The sequence below is a fragment of the Apium graveolens genome, chromosome 11 (assembly GCF_009905375.1).
Source record: "Apium graveolens cultivar Ventura chromosome 11, ASM990537v1, whole genome shotgun sequence".
In the NCBI taxonomy this organism is placed as follows: domain Eukaryota; kingdom Viridiplantae; phylum Streptophyta; class Magnoliopsida; order Apiales; family Apiaceae; genus Apium; species Apium graveolens.
Window position 1 is genome coordinate 17505555 of NC_133657.1, and position 16337 is coordinate 17521891.

The window sequence follows — 16337 nt, forward strand, 5'->3', positions numbered from 1 at the left end:
GGAATATTGGAGCACTGCAAAGGCTCTTTGAACTTGTAATAAAATTAACATAAAGTGCAATGAAGTTTTAGCTTTTGCCTTGACAAGCATGGATACTACAATTCTATATAATATATTTCACTCATCATAAAAGAGACGCCGACATAAGGGGCAACACATGAATGAATTTGAAGTTACTGATTACCCATTGGAGCTACAGCTTTCCTCTTCCTCAAGTTTATTACATCACAACGCACAATTATTCTCAAACACTTCATAAAAAGGACCGTGTGCTTGAATGATTGGTAAAGGCTGAAGAATCCAATGCGCCCTTGGCAATGACCTTATTTTCTTCAAGTAATTCTTTCTCGCTGGCTGAGTTTTCCTGCATATATTGCATTTACTTCCGCAAATTATTTTCATTTTAGTTAAGAAGTCAGTAATATGTATATAATGCCCATAGTTGTATGACATATTCTAAGCCAACTTTGATTTAGTTGACCAAAAAATATTACATTTTGGTAGTTCATTTCAATACCTTGTTGGACTGTCTTCCAATGTAGCCAACTAGCATTATCTGCATATCCTGATCACTTGTTGCCTCGTTGCTTCCATCAACCAGACAAATATTCTGAAAGGAGGCAACCGACAGATTAATTAGCTTTCAGCATTGCAGGCAGGAAGCAGAAGGTGGCCTTGATTTTGTTGAAGCATTTTCAGAGAGGTACGTCTATCTATCGAGTAGCTTCAAGGCATTTTCACCTGAGCCCCACCAACCCGTATCAGTTGGCAGGAAAAGGCTAGAATAAACAACATGTTCAAATTATATCTTCAAGTAAATATTGTGAATTTGACTGCTTAATCAAGCAGTTTCACATATCCTGCTGGCCGCCACTGCCTTCTGCCGCCATTATAATGGAAGCAACAAGATCTACAAGATAATGAGTTCTGAAATATAATATTCTTATTCTCAGAATAAACTTTAAATAGGCATGGCACAAACTTGGGAAACATAAAAGGAAGCAGCCTCAGAAAATTAGAACATTGAAATATTTGTCGCGAATTCGGAGGTATATTTAAGTCTACAGTCGCTATGTATCATCACAATTTCTTAACATTTTAAGAAGAAGATAAGGGTAAAAGTCCAAGAGATAATTACTAACAATGACTTTCTTCAGAGAACAGCTGCCACCGTCCCACTTTACACTCATCAAAATCTTCAGAATATTTGAAGATTCATCTTTTGCCCAGCCAAAGTAAAATCCAAAAACTTGATCAGGTAGACCAGATGCTCCATCACCTAAAGATAGATATTTGTTCCAACTTGTAAAAAATGCCCAACACTATTATTTAAACAGTAAACACGGTCATGATAAAAAACCAACTACCCACCAGGAAAGTGCAAGACCTCAGATACAAGATCATTTCGCAACTAACAATAAATAAATTTCCCAATAACATCATGACTAGGAGTTACAAAAACGATGAAATGACATGTTTACAAAAAAGTTACCTTAATATACTATACACTATAGTACATAATATGCCTAGAAGAAGATTTATGTATGGGAAAGAACAAAACAAAACAACAGTATTACCCCAGGCACTTTAAAATGAGAAATATAATGTTCTATAAACCTGCAAATTCGTGCAGAAGTCCATTTCTGTATAAACCTCTGAAATAAATGGGCTCAATTGGCAAGGCACCATCCACCCCTGCAGACATCATCAGAAAAAGAATTAAACAGTTTCAAAAGCAAACATATTAAGTGAAAAAATTAGCTTCTTTACGCACAGTCTTCGAATGGTGGTAGACCCCAAACTTCTGGCTGTAACTCCAGAAGTGAGTGAAGAACTATATCAGCAACGGAAAAATCATTAGATTCACTTGGGAGCGAAGGAACAGCTACGACCTTCATTCCTGCAGCCTTCCCTGCTTTAACACCAGTCCTATTGAAAACCATATATATAAAATAGATATCATTACAATAATACAAGCCTTATATATGGCTATGCCAACATTCCGTGTGCTCTAAATATTATCTACCAGCAGAACAAATAGAGACCTCTTATTTAACATAATATATAATTCTTCCTCTCTTTACCCTTTCAATTACTAAGGTATTCATACCTAGTCTGCTATATAGAACTACAAGTGACTCAACCAAATGCCTTGAAAATGGTTTACAGTTTACAAGTATAGCAGGCCAGCTGAACTGTGGTCCTATATTAGGTGCTCAACTTGTTTATGCTAACATAGTCATGGAATCATTATCATAAACTACACATAACAAGATGGAAGGTAAATTATCCCCCTCATAATATTTCTTTCTTCTCCAAGACTTTTACAACAACAAGCAATGGATGTAAAGATACAATATATTAAAATTACTTAAGGAGTCCAAAAACTAATAAGCATAAGCATAGACATTAGCATACTTCTCTTAGTTTAAGAGGAGCAAAAGTAATAAACTTACAAGGAATCTTCTATCACTAAGCAACAAGCAGCATTCACACCCATTCTATTTGCAGCTTCCAGAAATCTGATGTCCAGTAGAAATGATTCACATGTATATGAGAAAAAAAAAATTACTAACTGGGGCAGATTGCAGTAAGATCATTACGATAAAAAGTGTATAGTTTTAATGGTAAAGGGTAAGATAAAAAAGGACATCAAATATCATGAAAAAATTAAAGTACACGAAAAGCAGCTGGCTGATTTAAGAGTAAAACAGAAACAAACACATGGGACTTATTTAATTCAGAAAACCAAAAGAATATATTGCCGTAAATGGACTGGACATTCACCAACAAAACTTCTCAAAGAAAAAGGAAAGAGACAGAAGATTAAAGAAAAGATAAATGAGAGGTGAAAACACATCATGAGTGTGTTTTTTTTGGGTAAAAACTACTTGGAAGAACAACTAAATATATAAAACAAAGCGCCACATCTTACATATCTGGAGATGGTTTTCCTGATTTGACCTGGTCACTTCCAAGAACAATTGAAAAGTATTTACTCCATCCTAATAATGAGACCAAGGGGGAGAAATGAGAGGAAAAATTACATGTGAACATAACACATATATTTGCATAAATCCATATTGCAGCAAAGAAAACCATCTTACCGGTCCAAAAGGCCAAAAGAAGAAAACATTGTTTTCAATCTTAGTAACAGAAGCTGAAACTACTAAACTTGACAAAATCTATTTGTAGACATGATTAAATTAGCTTGCTATGTAGACTCGATCAGCTTGCTCGCAAACTTTTTGGAATTAAATTGAAAAAAAAACCAAGACTCTTTTCATCTAAATAAATCAGAATACAAAGATGTTCGGTTTATCTTACGAACTGAATATGACCATATGATGTTTGTTCATGTGATATAGCTTTATTTCCAGCTAAATTGGAGCAAAGTGTCGATCAATAAGCAAGCAAAAGCTACCCTGGGGCACCACTTCTTTGAGTTTAATTACAGTATTTCAACTGTCCTACGTTTGATAGATTCCCTGTCCCATTCCACAATCTACGCTACCTAGGCTGACCGTATCAGGAGCCTTGGGATAATATCGGAGTACTCAGATAAAAACATGTTCAATTTTAAACTGCGATTTAATTTAATCGTCTAGAACTTAGGTCTGTCTATAGATAAGAATTTGTAAGATCATAATAAAAATGAGTTTACAAGGGTCTAAATACTAAACTACCCTCTAGACTTGAAAATGTAAAAGGAGAATGAGTAGGATCTAAACAGGCGTAACATACGTAAGGAATCCACAATGACCAACAGAAAAGAAAGAATGAGAAAATAATAAACCTGGTTGGTGAGAAACTTTTGCTTCTACATTTTTTGTAATGGAGTTTGATGCAAGAGCAAAAGGCACTTTCTTACTATGTAGATGTTTTATTAGGCGATTAGCTCCAGGAAGGGCTTGAGCTAGTAGCCACCTAGATAGAAGTAACAAGCAAGCACAAAACAAACGCCAAAAGATCAATATTTGTTGTTACGTGTTTTTAAGAAAACATGAAAATATAGAATAAGACCCACTTTTCTCGATACATAGGCATAATTTCTTCGGTAAACTGTTCAGGTGAGATTGGTAGGTCGTAGTCTTTGATAATAGCGATCCGTGACTCTTTATGGGTCACCCCCAACCTCATTCCTTCCTTCTTGTAGTCCACTTCTTTCCCATATCTTGCCAAAAGATCCTTCAAAACGTCCTTGGTAAGTAGCTCTGCCCACAAACACAACAAAACTGAGTCAGTGCTGAAACAATAACAGATTGATAGTATTGTACTCCTTCCATTCCAAAACTTCCGAAACTAAAAAGAGAAATCCAGAAGTGCAGTTACTATAGATGCTGAAATTAACTTATCTCCAACATTAGGTAACATATTTTAGCATGTAATGGAATTTCAAGTTATTTTACTATTTTTTAATTTCTACGAATTTTGGAATTTTGGAGAAAAAGTTGACTTGTGTGCACTAAGAAGAAGATGTGTCCGCAACATTAGACCATGAGGGCTAAAACCTTACTGAACTTTCAAATTTTGTAGTTATGTCTATATCCAAGATTCCAAGTCCATTTATATGTTATGTCCTCTTCGGATGTCAAACATGTAAATATAACTCAAGTCCGAATGTCTGATTCAAGCTTGATACTTACCATAAAAAAATTATACCCTTCTTCTAAAACAATACTTTTTCATCGAAACAAATAGTTACAGTAGCCTTGATCTATGCTGATCTATACAAAATCTTAATATACGAATTTGTTTTCCAACATATACTTGTGGAGGCTTTATTTCTCTTTTTTAGCCCTACTCCGTTCATATTATGGTCCGCCTCTGCCTAGCATACATGTATAAGTATAACAAACTAAATTTTCCCTATCTTCAGCTAATTCATGTAATGCTGAATTTCTACTCAATGTTTTGAGGTTTATATTATAAATGGTAGCTCATATACATAATTTTCAATTTTCAGCAATGTTATTAAAAAAGATACATGTGTGATGTGTGATTCTTATATTTACACGAGAGTTATACCCAAATAAGAAACCAGAGAACCAAATGACTCTATAACGTTATGCACTTTATGTCCAGGTGCTAAACATTTAGCTCTACATAGTCAGAGTTCCTCGGTTATCTCGACTTCTCATTTGAACATGAGCCTATACATGTATTAAGACAATATTTATTAAACAGGAAAATAGAAAAGTATGAAATAAAAAAAAAAATAAGAACCTGTGTTCAGAAGGGTCCCATCCATATCAAGTATGACAGCAGAAACAGCCGCATCACCATTCATGGCGGCTTCAAAGAGGGGGGGGTTGTTTATGAATTTGAAGGGGGAGTTTGCATAGTTTTATAGGCAATAAAAGGGATCTATTCTCATTGCAATTGGGCTCTCTCTTGGGATTCTACTTAGACTTTTAACCAAATGGGGCTCTCTAAAATACAAGGGCATTAGTATAAGTATAGTATAAACCATTCTCTATGCCATTCATTTGACAACTAGTACAAGTCTTGAGAGAAACTTGGCGCCTTTTTCTCCTTGAAAAGTAAAAGGCCCTTTAATTATTGTAACCATGATTGGCCCAAAGTTTATACTGACTATTGGCCCATTCAGTTTGATGTGCTCAGCCTCTAAACAATCCAGCTTACTTTTTGGGTTTAGTACTAGTTTTTCTTATTATTGGTTCAATTACCTATCAAAGTAATAGCACTGTGTTATGGTCAAATGAAAATGTATTTTCTTCTAGTGGACAATGGGATTGAAAGACTCCTGAGTCCTGCTTAAGGCCTTATGCTCGAAATTGTTGGAGAGTATATTAATTTAAAATGAAACGAAACTTAAAATAGTTTACTAACTGGTGGTGACCGGTGTTACCGGTGCAACAACAGCAATGTTGTCATATCACAGATGCAGGTTTGCGCATCATCGACCAGCACATTTGCATATAAGATGACTTTATTGTCACGCATTTGCATATAGGTTATTGATCTACTGGATAACCGCAAAATTTCATTTAAAAACCAAACCAAATATACCTGGTGTATACCATTCATATAGTAGGGTTGTAATTTTGAACATCTGTTTTGTAGGCCTAAACTTAAGGTGACATACAAAAGTGGCCATGGACCTGGTCTGATTTAATTCTTCCATGATATAGTTTTAGTAGACAACAGAAATATACTGGGAATATGAACAGAGCACTGCAAGTCTGCAACACTCCAATAAACCTCTAATACAAATCAACATCAAGTACAATGAAGGTTGAACCAGTAGCCATAACAAACATGAAATACAACACTGCCACAAGGAGACTACACCTTAATGTATGTATGTGAAGTTAATGGTTTTCCAGTGGAGCTAAAGCTTACCACTTCATCGGAGAGCACAAACACAATTATCCTCAAACACAACTTCAGAAAAAGGAATGCAATAATTATGAGTAAAAGCTGTAGAATCCAATGCAGTCCTGGCTACAACCTTGTCTTCTTCAAGTATTTCTTTCTCGCCGGAGGACTTTCTCTGCAAATAATGCATCTCATTCACAAATCATTTTCTTTGTAAGTTAAAAATTAGTAATTTTAGAATATGCCAATACTTGTATGTTTTGTCCTATTCTAGCGTTTTCTTTCAATGCAAGTACCTGGTTACACTATCCTCCTATGTACCCAACTAGCATTATCTGCATCTTCTGATCACGGGTTGCCTCAATGCTTTCCTCAATTGGACAAACATGCTGAAAAGAAGCACCCAAGTATTAAAGAACACTTTGGTTTTGCAGGAGTATTTTAAAAAAAAGCTATGTAAGCCTTCATTTATTAAAAACCAAAGCAAACATACTCGGTATGTCGGTATGTCGGGTTAGATTTAAGACCTTAACTCTAGTCCTAGGTGTTTTCAGAAAGGTGGGACTATTATGAAGTGTTCACACCTGAGCCATGCTAAGCCCATATGACATGTCAATTGGTGGAAAATTTAATGTTTCATGATATACATTTACAAGTAAAATTATGTGAATTTGACTGCTCACCCTGGTCACTACTGTTGTCACTAAATAGAAAATGAGATATGCAAGATGACGACTTCTGATATCTAGTATCCTTCTCATTCTCAGAAACTTCAGATAAGAATGACAATGAAAAATCAGGAAACATGAAGCAAAGCAGCCACAAAAGTAAGAAAAGGAGGAAATACATTGCAGATTCGGAAGAATACTTTGGCCGACAGTTACAATGTATTATCACAATATAGTACTAACAATTTGCAAAGAAGATAAGGGTAAAATTCTGAGAGAGAAACACTAACAATGACTTTTTTTAAACAGCAGTCAAGTGGCTTGATGCTCATCAAAATCTTCAATATCTTTGAGGATTCAAGTTTTGCCCAGCCAATGTAAACTCCCAAAACTTGATCAGGTAAACCAGATGCGCCAAGAACTAAGATAGATATATATTCAAACTTCTTGTAGTAAACGCCCAGATCGATGATTAAAACAATGAACACTGTCTTGATTGTGAACTAACAGGCTACTAGAAATAGTACAAAAGTTCACATACAGCATTATCTCGAAACCATTAATATAAAAATTCAAACCAAGGCATGCCTTTGATGTTACGGGAAAGGTAAATGGCATGTCTTCATAATACTAATGAGATGGAATGATGGATTATACATTGAAATACTTAAGTGCATAATATGCCTCCACGAAGCTACATATCTGGGAAGGACCAAAAAATAAACTACAATATTACTCCTAGCAATCTAAATGAGATGAAAAAAATTTATTCAAACCTGCAAGTTCGTGCAAATATCCATTTCTGTGTAGGCCCCTGACATGTATAGGCTCAATTGGAACGACGCCACTTACCCCTGCAGACATCATAATAATAATAATCATATTGATAGAATAAGACAGTTGGGAAAGCAAGTTATTAAGTGGATCGATCAGCAAAGATACACACAGTCTTCGAACGGTGGTAGACCCCAAACTTCTGGCTGCAAGTCCAGAAGTGTGTTAAGAATCATATCAGCAACAGAAAATTGACCAGATTCACTTTGGAGCGAGGGAACAGCCACAACCTTCATTCCAGCAGCCTTCGCTGCGTTTACACCGATTCTGTTGAGATGCATGAATATCGGCACGACTATAAGAAACTAACATTTGACAAAGGCGAAGTGAACATGTAAGCTATGCCAATCTCTATGTGCTTAGTATCATTTTACCAACAACACAAGGAGACCTCTTACTAGTGCATCCATTTATTTTTCTCACTTAACCCTTGTAGATACCAAGTCTTATAGCTACCATACAGAAAAAGAACTGAAAGTGATGCCTAAAAAATATTTTAGACATATAGAAGCAGGAGCTCTAATGTGGTTCAACTGTAGTGGATCTACTTGTCTATACTAATGTAGTCGAAGGATTGACTTCATCAACAACACAGCACAACGATTCTACAGTATAAGAGAGTTGATCACCTAAAACAACACTAACAATAAGGTTATATCTACATAATAAACTATGAGATTACTTTGAGAAGTACAAAACCAATAAGCTCGTGATCACAGATATTTCTTTATTAAAAGGTGTGAAAACAAAAAGCTTACAAGGAATCTTCTTGACAAGCAGCATTCACACCCATCCTATTTGCAGCTTCTAGAAATCTGATATCCAGACAAAATGATTCACATTATATGAGAATATACATTAATATACCAAAGCAAATTGCATTAGGACCGCTAGGTATGAATATAACACGGAGGGGGTGAATGTGTTTTGGCTTAAATGTTTAATTTTCGATCGACTTAGGCTTTAGCAGTCGGTAGTTGTTAATGATTTAGTAGAATGGATGTTAAACATAAATAGTTGTGCAAATATGTAAAATAAAGATCTTCAAAACTCACTTAATTTTATATTAAAAATCAAGCAGTGTTCTGCTACAAAATCTCTAAGTTCTTGTTTTAGAACTTAGCTTCTTTCTTGAGATAGAACACACAATTTTCTATTCTGATTGTTCTACTTGACTAGAGGACCAGTGTTAACTTTATAACTCAGTTAACTGCTGGTTTACATAGTGGATAATAAACATGATATTAGCTTTTCTAAACTGTCACTTGTCATTTCTATTTATAGAAAAGCAAATCTTCCATTTCTGGCTTAGCATATCTTTAGCATCCCGTGATTACTTTAATCTCCTCTGTCAGCTAATCTTTGCCATTGATCTTGCACATCTCTCAAGCTGCTTTTTGTAGACTTGTCAATCTAGCTGTGTGAATTGTTTGTTGATTTGCAACCTTGGATATTGAACTGTTCTGCAATGCTGTACTTAGAGAAATTTCTTCACTTCGAGATCTCCAATTAAGCTGTAGAGAACTCGACATCTCGATAGGCATGTTGGCTTGTCGATATCTCTGAAACTTCATTGTTAACTTGACTTATCGACAACTCTGAGTTCTCTAGTGAATTTTGGTTTATCGATAACTCAGAGTTCTCTAATGGATTTTGGCTTATCGATAACTCAGAGTTCTCTAATGAATGTATACTTGTCGATATCTCTGAGTTCTCGACAGACAATTCCTGAGTTCTCGACACCCGGTGGATGTTGCTTATCCGTCGGGTAGACATTGCTCATCCGTCGAGTAGATATTGCTCATCCGTCGGGTAGACATTGTTCATCCGTCGAGTAGATATTGCTCATCCGTCGGGTAGATGTTATTCATCCGTCGATACTCTCTGGAGTTTAAATGACTTTTCGATAAGTCATTCTGGAGTTCTCGAATGATTTCTCTATAACACTAATTATGTGACTTGTAGAGATCTTGACTTGAAATGTTTTACACCAAACAGATTTATTCAACTTCCAGCTTCTTCATAATTCTTCTGAGGCATGATCTTCTTGATCTTCTTCCATATAGAATTCTTAGACTTGACATTGTTTAGAGAAAAATGCTCCAGTCTGCTCCATTTATATTTTACAGATATTAAGTGTTACAAGTATGAATTACAGATTAAGGTTACAATACAACTAATCTTAGGGTTGTCAGTATGACTTAGTCTTGTTATAATACAGGCATGTCTTGCACAACAATCTCCCCAAATTTGTGAGAAGATTGCTTATCAAAAGATCATGCATGTTAACAAGACTAACCCCAAGTTAAAGAATGAAAATAAAATAATACAAAGGCTGATACAACACTTGTACAATGAATATTTGACAGTTTACAATAATTAAGTAAAGACTGAGTTGTCTGATTCTTTCTCAATTATGTTATTAATTTGCACAAGTATTTCCAATTCTTCTAGGATGGGGGTGTCAGTTAGAGCCTCTATTAGTTTCAGCAAATCTGGCTTAGGATATCTAGCTAACATCCCTATCCTATAACTTGATAAAGAGCCAGCTTTTATATTCAGAAATCTTCCATCCTTTGATATTCTGCTCTTGCCTGCTGCCTTCAACTCTTCTGATCTTCTGATATACTCAGATCATAGATGTTGATGATATTATTAGCTCCAGTAATCTTTGACATTCTTCTGAGGCATAATTCTTTGACATCATCTATTATATATTACAATCTCCCCCAACTTGTTCATTATGAAATTATGCACAAGTTCTGATTGATGATGTCAAAACTTTAACTAAATGCAGAAACCAAAACCAGTCTTCCCATCAGGTCTTCTTTTGTTGAGTTGCATTTAGATTTATTCAACATCCATTAGCTATTTTGGAATTTAGATATATTCTCCCCCTTTTTGACATTATCTCCAGGAAGAAAAATCCAGCTAAATGCACATTATTCAAGCTGCTGTCATTGTCCATTTGGAATACTGTCTGCAGCTTCAAGCTTCATTGAGATTCATGGTGATAAGTTTTAAACAATAGAAGTTGCACTTAGATCTGCAGAAAATTCTGTTAGTGATAAAAATCCCAAGCTCTCTGTTATTTTGAATAAGTAGTCTCACCAATTCTCACTGCACTAGTCTCATGACTTTTGAGAGTCAGAGTTCCCTCACAAGGATTACTAAATCCATACATTCATCTACCTCTCCTTTGGCCAGGAAGGATCCCGCCTCTCTTATTCTTTGTTTTTCACTCAATCTTTTCTCTTATTCTCACACGAAAGGCTCAAATGTTGTTTGACCTACAGAAATAAGAGGTGGCTGAGAAGAGGTAATTTGTGATCATATGATTAGAGGAAGACCATATAGGGCTAATCATACTCATTTCATCAGAAAAATGAGTGTATAAGCATCTATGACTGGGGTCACAGTTTGACTCACAGATTGCTCTGTGGTTGTGACAGTGTGTTGTCCTCCACTTGTAGTGAGAACCTCCAATGGAATTGGAGAGGATTTGACTGGGTTACTGTCATGTACACCAGCCTCAAACCTTTGTGCACCTTGCAGAGCACTGTCACATAAATGTGATAAGATTGCCCTTTTTATGACATTGTCATAGGCAATTGTTCTTCTAGCTTTGACTGCTGAGACAGCTTCTGCTAGAGTTATAAGGGGAGTTGTTCCTTCTTGAGGAACCTCCAATTGAATTGGAGAGGATTTAGATAGCTCCCCCTCAGGAGTACTACCCTCAAAACTTTCAGTCTGTGAAGACTGTTTGTGCACATGAAGGTGCATTAGTGATATTCATGAAAAGCTGATAAATTTCCATGTTTGTGATACCAGTTCCTTTTTCTCAAACTATCAGAACAACTGAAGAATATTTTGGGGATTTTGTCCTTTTGTAAAACAGTTTCCTTTTGAGAGTTACCTGAGTGGGATTGTATTTAAGTTTGTGTTTGTGTTGTTGTGCCTGGGTAAACCGCAGTTTGGTTTTGAAATATTTTAGCTGCAGTTTAACACAAATTCCTGTTGATTGAAACTTGAATCTTCTGTTATTGCCTGAGTGGATTGTGTTGAACCTGTAATGCATTGAACATATTTATCTGTATTGATTAGGCATAACCATTGAGACATGCAGTTGCAAGCATATTGATTAGGCATAACCATTGAGACATGCAGTTGCAAGCATTATGACAGGAAAACTAATAATCAATTAATTTGTAAACACAAGGCAATCATGACATAAACAATCAAGCAACAAAAACAAATTGATAAAGAAGAAGATAATTTCATTAATATTAAACACAGAGTACATTAAGATGCAGATTACATCATGTAAATCCTAATCCTAACTACTCTAATTTAGACTTCTTCTTCTCAGCCTCCAACCTCCTTGCCCTGCGCTGGTAAGCTCTAGACATGGAGTGTGCAAGAGAGATGATCCTCTCCTGCAACTCCAAAGCAGCAAGGCGTTGCTGCTCAGCCACCCTGGTTCGCCTCTCCTGCTCGAAGGAGACTTCCATCTCAAAGAAAAGAATGTCGATTTGATCATCCCACGAGAGTCCGTAAAAGACCTCAAGTGGAATATCAAAGGGGCTATAAACAACCCCCTTGAGGCGGACACGAAGTCCGAAGGGATTAAAATACACTTGATCATCATCCAAATGATGGACCGGTTGATAGGCTCCATTAACAAGTCTGTAGAAGACTGGAGCATCCATTTGAATGAGAGAGAGAGAGAGATGAACAGAAGGTGAGTTTGAAATTTGATGTTTTTGTTGAGAGTAGGAGATTGATGAGTGGTAAAGAGTGAAGCGTTTTAATTTATAGAGGGAGTAAAGATAGAAATCAAGAGACTCTTGAGATGCCCGGATAATAGGAGTAATAATCACATAAGCCTACTAGACAGCTAGAAATGAGTAGTGACTATTCCCCATGCAAGTACTCAAGAATATTAGTTTATTTTAAAGAGTAACTATTCCCCATGCAAATAAGCGTGTACTCCCTACACAAAAAGTAACTCTCCCTATCAGCAAGCAATCAGATAAAATTATCACTATCAGCATACGCAAAGCAACACAAATAATGTACTAGTCTACTAACATTAGACTAACATATTTCCACATAAGCAAGAAATCATATAAGCATGTAAATGTGTCAATAAGTCAGAGAAATTTAGAGACTATGTCAAAAGTATTTTTATGAACAGAATTTATGAATTAAATTTATTCAGTTTTTCATACTTTTTGCTTCTTTTGATATGTTATTTATTAAGTTCACATACTGAAGATATTACGTAATAAATATTCAGTTTACTTGGAATTTTGAGAAATTCCAAGTTAATATTAATGGTGAAGTCTGGGTATTTATAGAAAAAGTAAAATACTTATCGAGAAGTCAAATAAACATTTGATATTAAACTTATCGAGAAGTAATTTTAAATATGAAAAAGGTACATTCGAGAAGTCAAGTGACTTATCGAGAACTCTGATAAATGCCCAATTTGTCCAAAAAGGACTGAAATAATTCTAATTTATTTGAATTGAATCAAATTGAAATCAGAATAAATTCTCCAAAAGTATTTGTCTAAAGTAATTCATTGAATTAAATTATTTTAGATCTGAGTTATTAATAAGTCTCAAAATATTCTTGTCGAGAACTCTGTGAATTAACACTATTAAATAACTCTACATGGTCTTATCGATAAGTCATAATAGAGCTTATCGAGAAGTCATTCGAGAAGTCTATAAATTGAGTTATCGAGGACTCACTCGAGAACTCCAAAATGACTTGTCGATAAGTCATTTTGACTTATCGAGAACTCAGTTCTCTATACCTTTGAGTACTGTTTTTCTGCCTTGTGCTAATTTTTACACATTTAAGATGTAATTTAACAACTAAGCAGTTTACTTAGAATTTGAATATTCTAAGTTAATATTTGAGTTTTTTTTAAAGAAAAATAAATATACAGAGATTCTGAAATATTTATAATTCATATTTCAGTTAATTTTCAATTAAATCAAACTGGGTTGATTTATTAGAAATTAATCTGCTGCAACACATTAGCTGAGTTCTTGCCTTAGGATGAAGAATTGAGCATTCCAATTTCACTCACAAGTCTAGTGAAGGTTGCTTCATCCAAAGATTTAGTAAAAATGTCAGCTAATTATTTCTCTGTTGGAACAAAAATGAGCTCAATGGTACCATTTGCAGAATGTTCCCTGATAAAATGGTACCTAACATCAATGTGTTTTGTTCTAGAATGATTAACTGGATTAGCTACTATAGATATGGCACTAGTATTGTCACACATAATAGGAATTTTGTGTAACACTAGACCATAGTCCATTAGCTGATTTCTAATCCAAAGCACCTAAGCACAACAACTTCCAGCAGCTATATATTCAGCCTCAGCTGTGGAAGTTGACACCGATTGTTGTTTCTTACTATACCAGAACACAAGTCTTTGACCAAGAAATTGACAGCTTCCACTAGTACTTTTCCTATCAACCCTGCATCCAGCAAAATCTGCATCTGTGTATCCAACAGCTTCAGAACCAGTTCCCTTAGGATACCATAATCCCAAGTTTGGAGTTCCCTTTAAGTATCTGAAAATCCTTTTGACAGCCATCAAATGTGATTCCTTTGGATTGGCTTGAAATCTGGCACATAGACAAGTAGCAAACATGATGTCTGGTCTACTAGCAGTCAAATACAGTAATGATCCAATCCTCCCTCTATAGCTTGAAATATGCATACTCTTGCCTTTCTTATCTTCATCCAACTTGGTTGCAGTAGATATTGGTGTAGATGCTGGTGAGCTATCCACCATACCAAATTTCTTCAATAAGTCATTCACATATTTGGTTTGGCTGATGAAAATACCATCACTTTTTTGACTAACTTGAAGGCCAAGGAAGTAACTCAATTCTCCCATCATGCTCATTTCATACTCACTCTGCATTAGCCTAGAGAATCTTTGACAAAGTTTTTCATTTGTAGATCCAAAGATGATATCATCCACATAGATTTGAACTAGGATCATATCTTCACCATGCTTCTTGTAGAAGAGAGTCTTATCAATACACTCAAGACGCTCTCCTCTCTCAGTCCTAAGAGTGACTGTACAACCACGAAATCTTCTGCACTTGAAATAATTGAAGTTTGAAGTTGTGCAGAGATACTCGACGGATGAGTAATATCCATCGAGTGAGTGATAATGCTATCCGACGGATAACTGCTGTTAGGCTTATCCGTCGGGATACAATCACTACTCGATGGATGAGCAATATCCGTCGAGAGAGTAGAAATGAATGAGTTGGGAAGAGAAACTATTGTTGACTCTGTGCTGATTGAAGATATTTGGGGTACAGATGTCACAATAGTTTCTGAAAGAATTGGCAAGTGAGCCAACAAATCATCTAAAAGATGATGCTCACTTGAACTAGATTTTGGCTTCCCCAACAGAGTTAAAGAAGAGAAATCAGGAATTGATGTGTGTATCATATCCACATCCAGAGAGTTTGTTGGTGAGTATGGTGTATGAGGTGCTTCTATAACTAGAGATTTTGCTTGTGACTCCACATTTATTGGAGCCACATCAAACTGAATTTGAGAGAGTGCAGGGACTGTGTCTTTAGCACCAGTTTGCACTGGTGTGTGCCCTGTGCATGCCCAGAGGTTTTAGATTTCTTCTTTCTTGTGTAAGTTTGGGGTGAGCTTGTGTCCCTAACCCTTTTGGCCTGTGCTCTTGGCTGAGAGCTTTGTTCAATAACCACATCCTTTTGGGAGGATGCAGTTAGAAGTGAGCTTTTATCCTTTTTAAGCACTACAGTTTCTTGGGAAACTGTAGTGTAGCTAGGCTGGGATTCACTCAACTCTCCAACCTTATTCTTGGGGTTTCTTTGATGTTCACCCCTTCCCTCACCTAACTTACCCTCCTTCACACTCCCCTCTTTGGCTTTGCTGGATTTTTCAACTGGTATCTTTTGAGAGATACCAGAGGAGGTTTTCTTTGATTTGGATTTGGAAATAGTAGTAGGTTTAGCAGCTTTGGTAGGCAACTGTTTGGTCATTAGTACAGTTGTCATAGCTACTCCTGAATTCAAAGAAATGGTGGAGGTTGGTATAGTTGTAGGGATGGATGAACTTACCTCACTTACCTGAGGTGCCTGCATTACAGGAAAGTAGAACATTGGCACATCCTTGTGATGGTTGGCCCTGTTCAGATCTGCAATGATCCTCCTCTCTTGAACCCAACAATCCAGTTTATTGTTAGGGTTCTCAAGAACTATTTCTTCACAGAGGTGGTTAGCCAATAACATAAAAAATCTGGCATAATAAACATTCTTCCTTCTTTTATTTAGCTCTCCTAATTTGTATCCTAACTCAAACATGATAAGGTCACTGAAGTTGTAAAACTTATCTGTAACTAGCATGTATAGCATGTTAAGCATGAAAATATTCACTGAATCAAAATTGCTGATTTTTCCAGAGAAAACCTTA

The 16337-nt window shown here is 35.8% G+C and overlaps 2 protein-coding genes across 5 annotated transcripts in view; both read right to left on the reverse strand.

Annotated features, from left to right (window-relative positions):
- On the reverse strand, positions 1-6503 carry LOC141698064 (bifunctional riboflavin kinase/FMN phosphatase-like). 3 transcript variants are annotated; one of them, XM_074502670.1, is made up of 10 exons: positions 6367-6503; positions 4028-4214; positions 3797-3927; positions 2936-3005; positions 2457-2522; positions 1775-1929; positions 1618-1695; positions 1143-1279; positions 518-610; positions 1-364 (listed from the first exon to the last, which is right to left on the reverse strand). In XM_074502670.1, the coding sequence occupies exons 2-10, from the start codon at positions 4138-4140 to the stop codon at positions 254-256; spliced, it is 954 nt and encodes a 317-aa protein (XP_074358771.1). In that variant the 5' UTR covers positions 4141-4214; positions 6367-6503; the 3' UTR covers positions 1-253. The 3 variants fall into 3 exon arrangements, with proteins under 3 accessions (XP_074358771.1, XP_074358770.1, XP_074358772.1); XM_074502669.1 differs by lacking the exon at positions 6367-6503 and adding an exon at positions 5227-5425; XM_074502671.1 differs by lacking the exons at positions 1-364; positions 518-610; positions 6367-6503 and adding exons at positions 630-910; positions 5227-5437.
- The window catches only part of LOC141698066 (bifunctional riboflavin kinase/FMN phosphatase-like), a 25889-nt gene continuing 15932 nt past the window's right edge, over positions 6381-16337 (reverse strand). Inside the window, exons 5-10 of one of the 2 annotated variants that reach the window (XM_074502672.1) lie at positions 8603-8659; positions 7957-8111; positions 7787-7864; positions 7301-7431; positions 6639-6731; positions 6381-6517 (exon numbers count right to left, since the gene is read on the reverse strand). In XM_074502672.1, coding sequence (XP_074358773.1) covers positions 6648-6731; positions 7301-7431; positions 7787-7864; positions 7957-8111; positions 8603-8659 — 505 coding nt within the window. In that variant the 3' untranslated portion in view covers positions 6381-6517; positions 6639-6647. The remainder of the gene's footprint in view (positions 6518-6638; positions 6732-7300; positions 7432-7786; positions 7865-7956; positions 8112-8602; positions 8660-16337) is intronic. The other variant, XR_012564934.1, reaches the window with a different exon arrangement.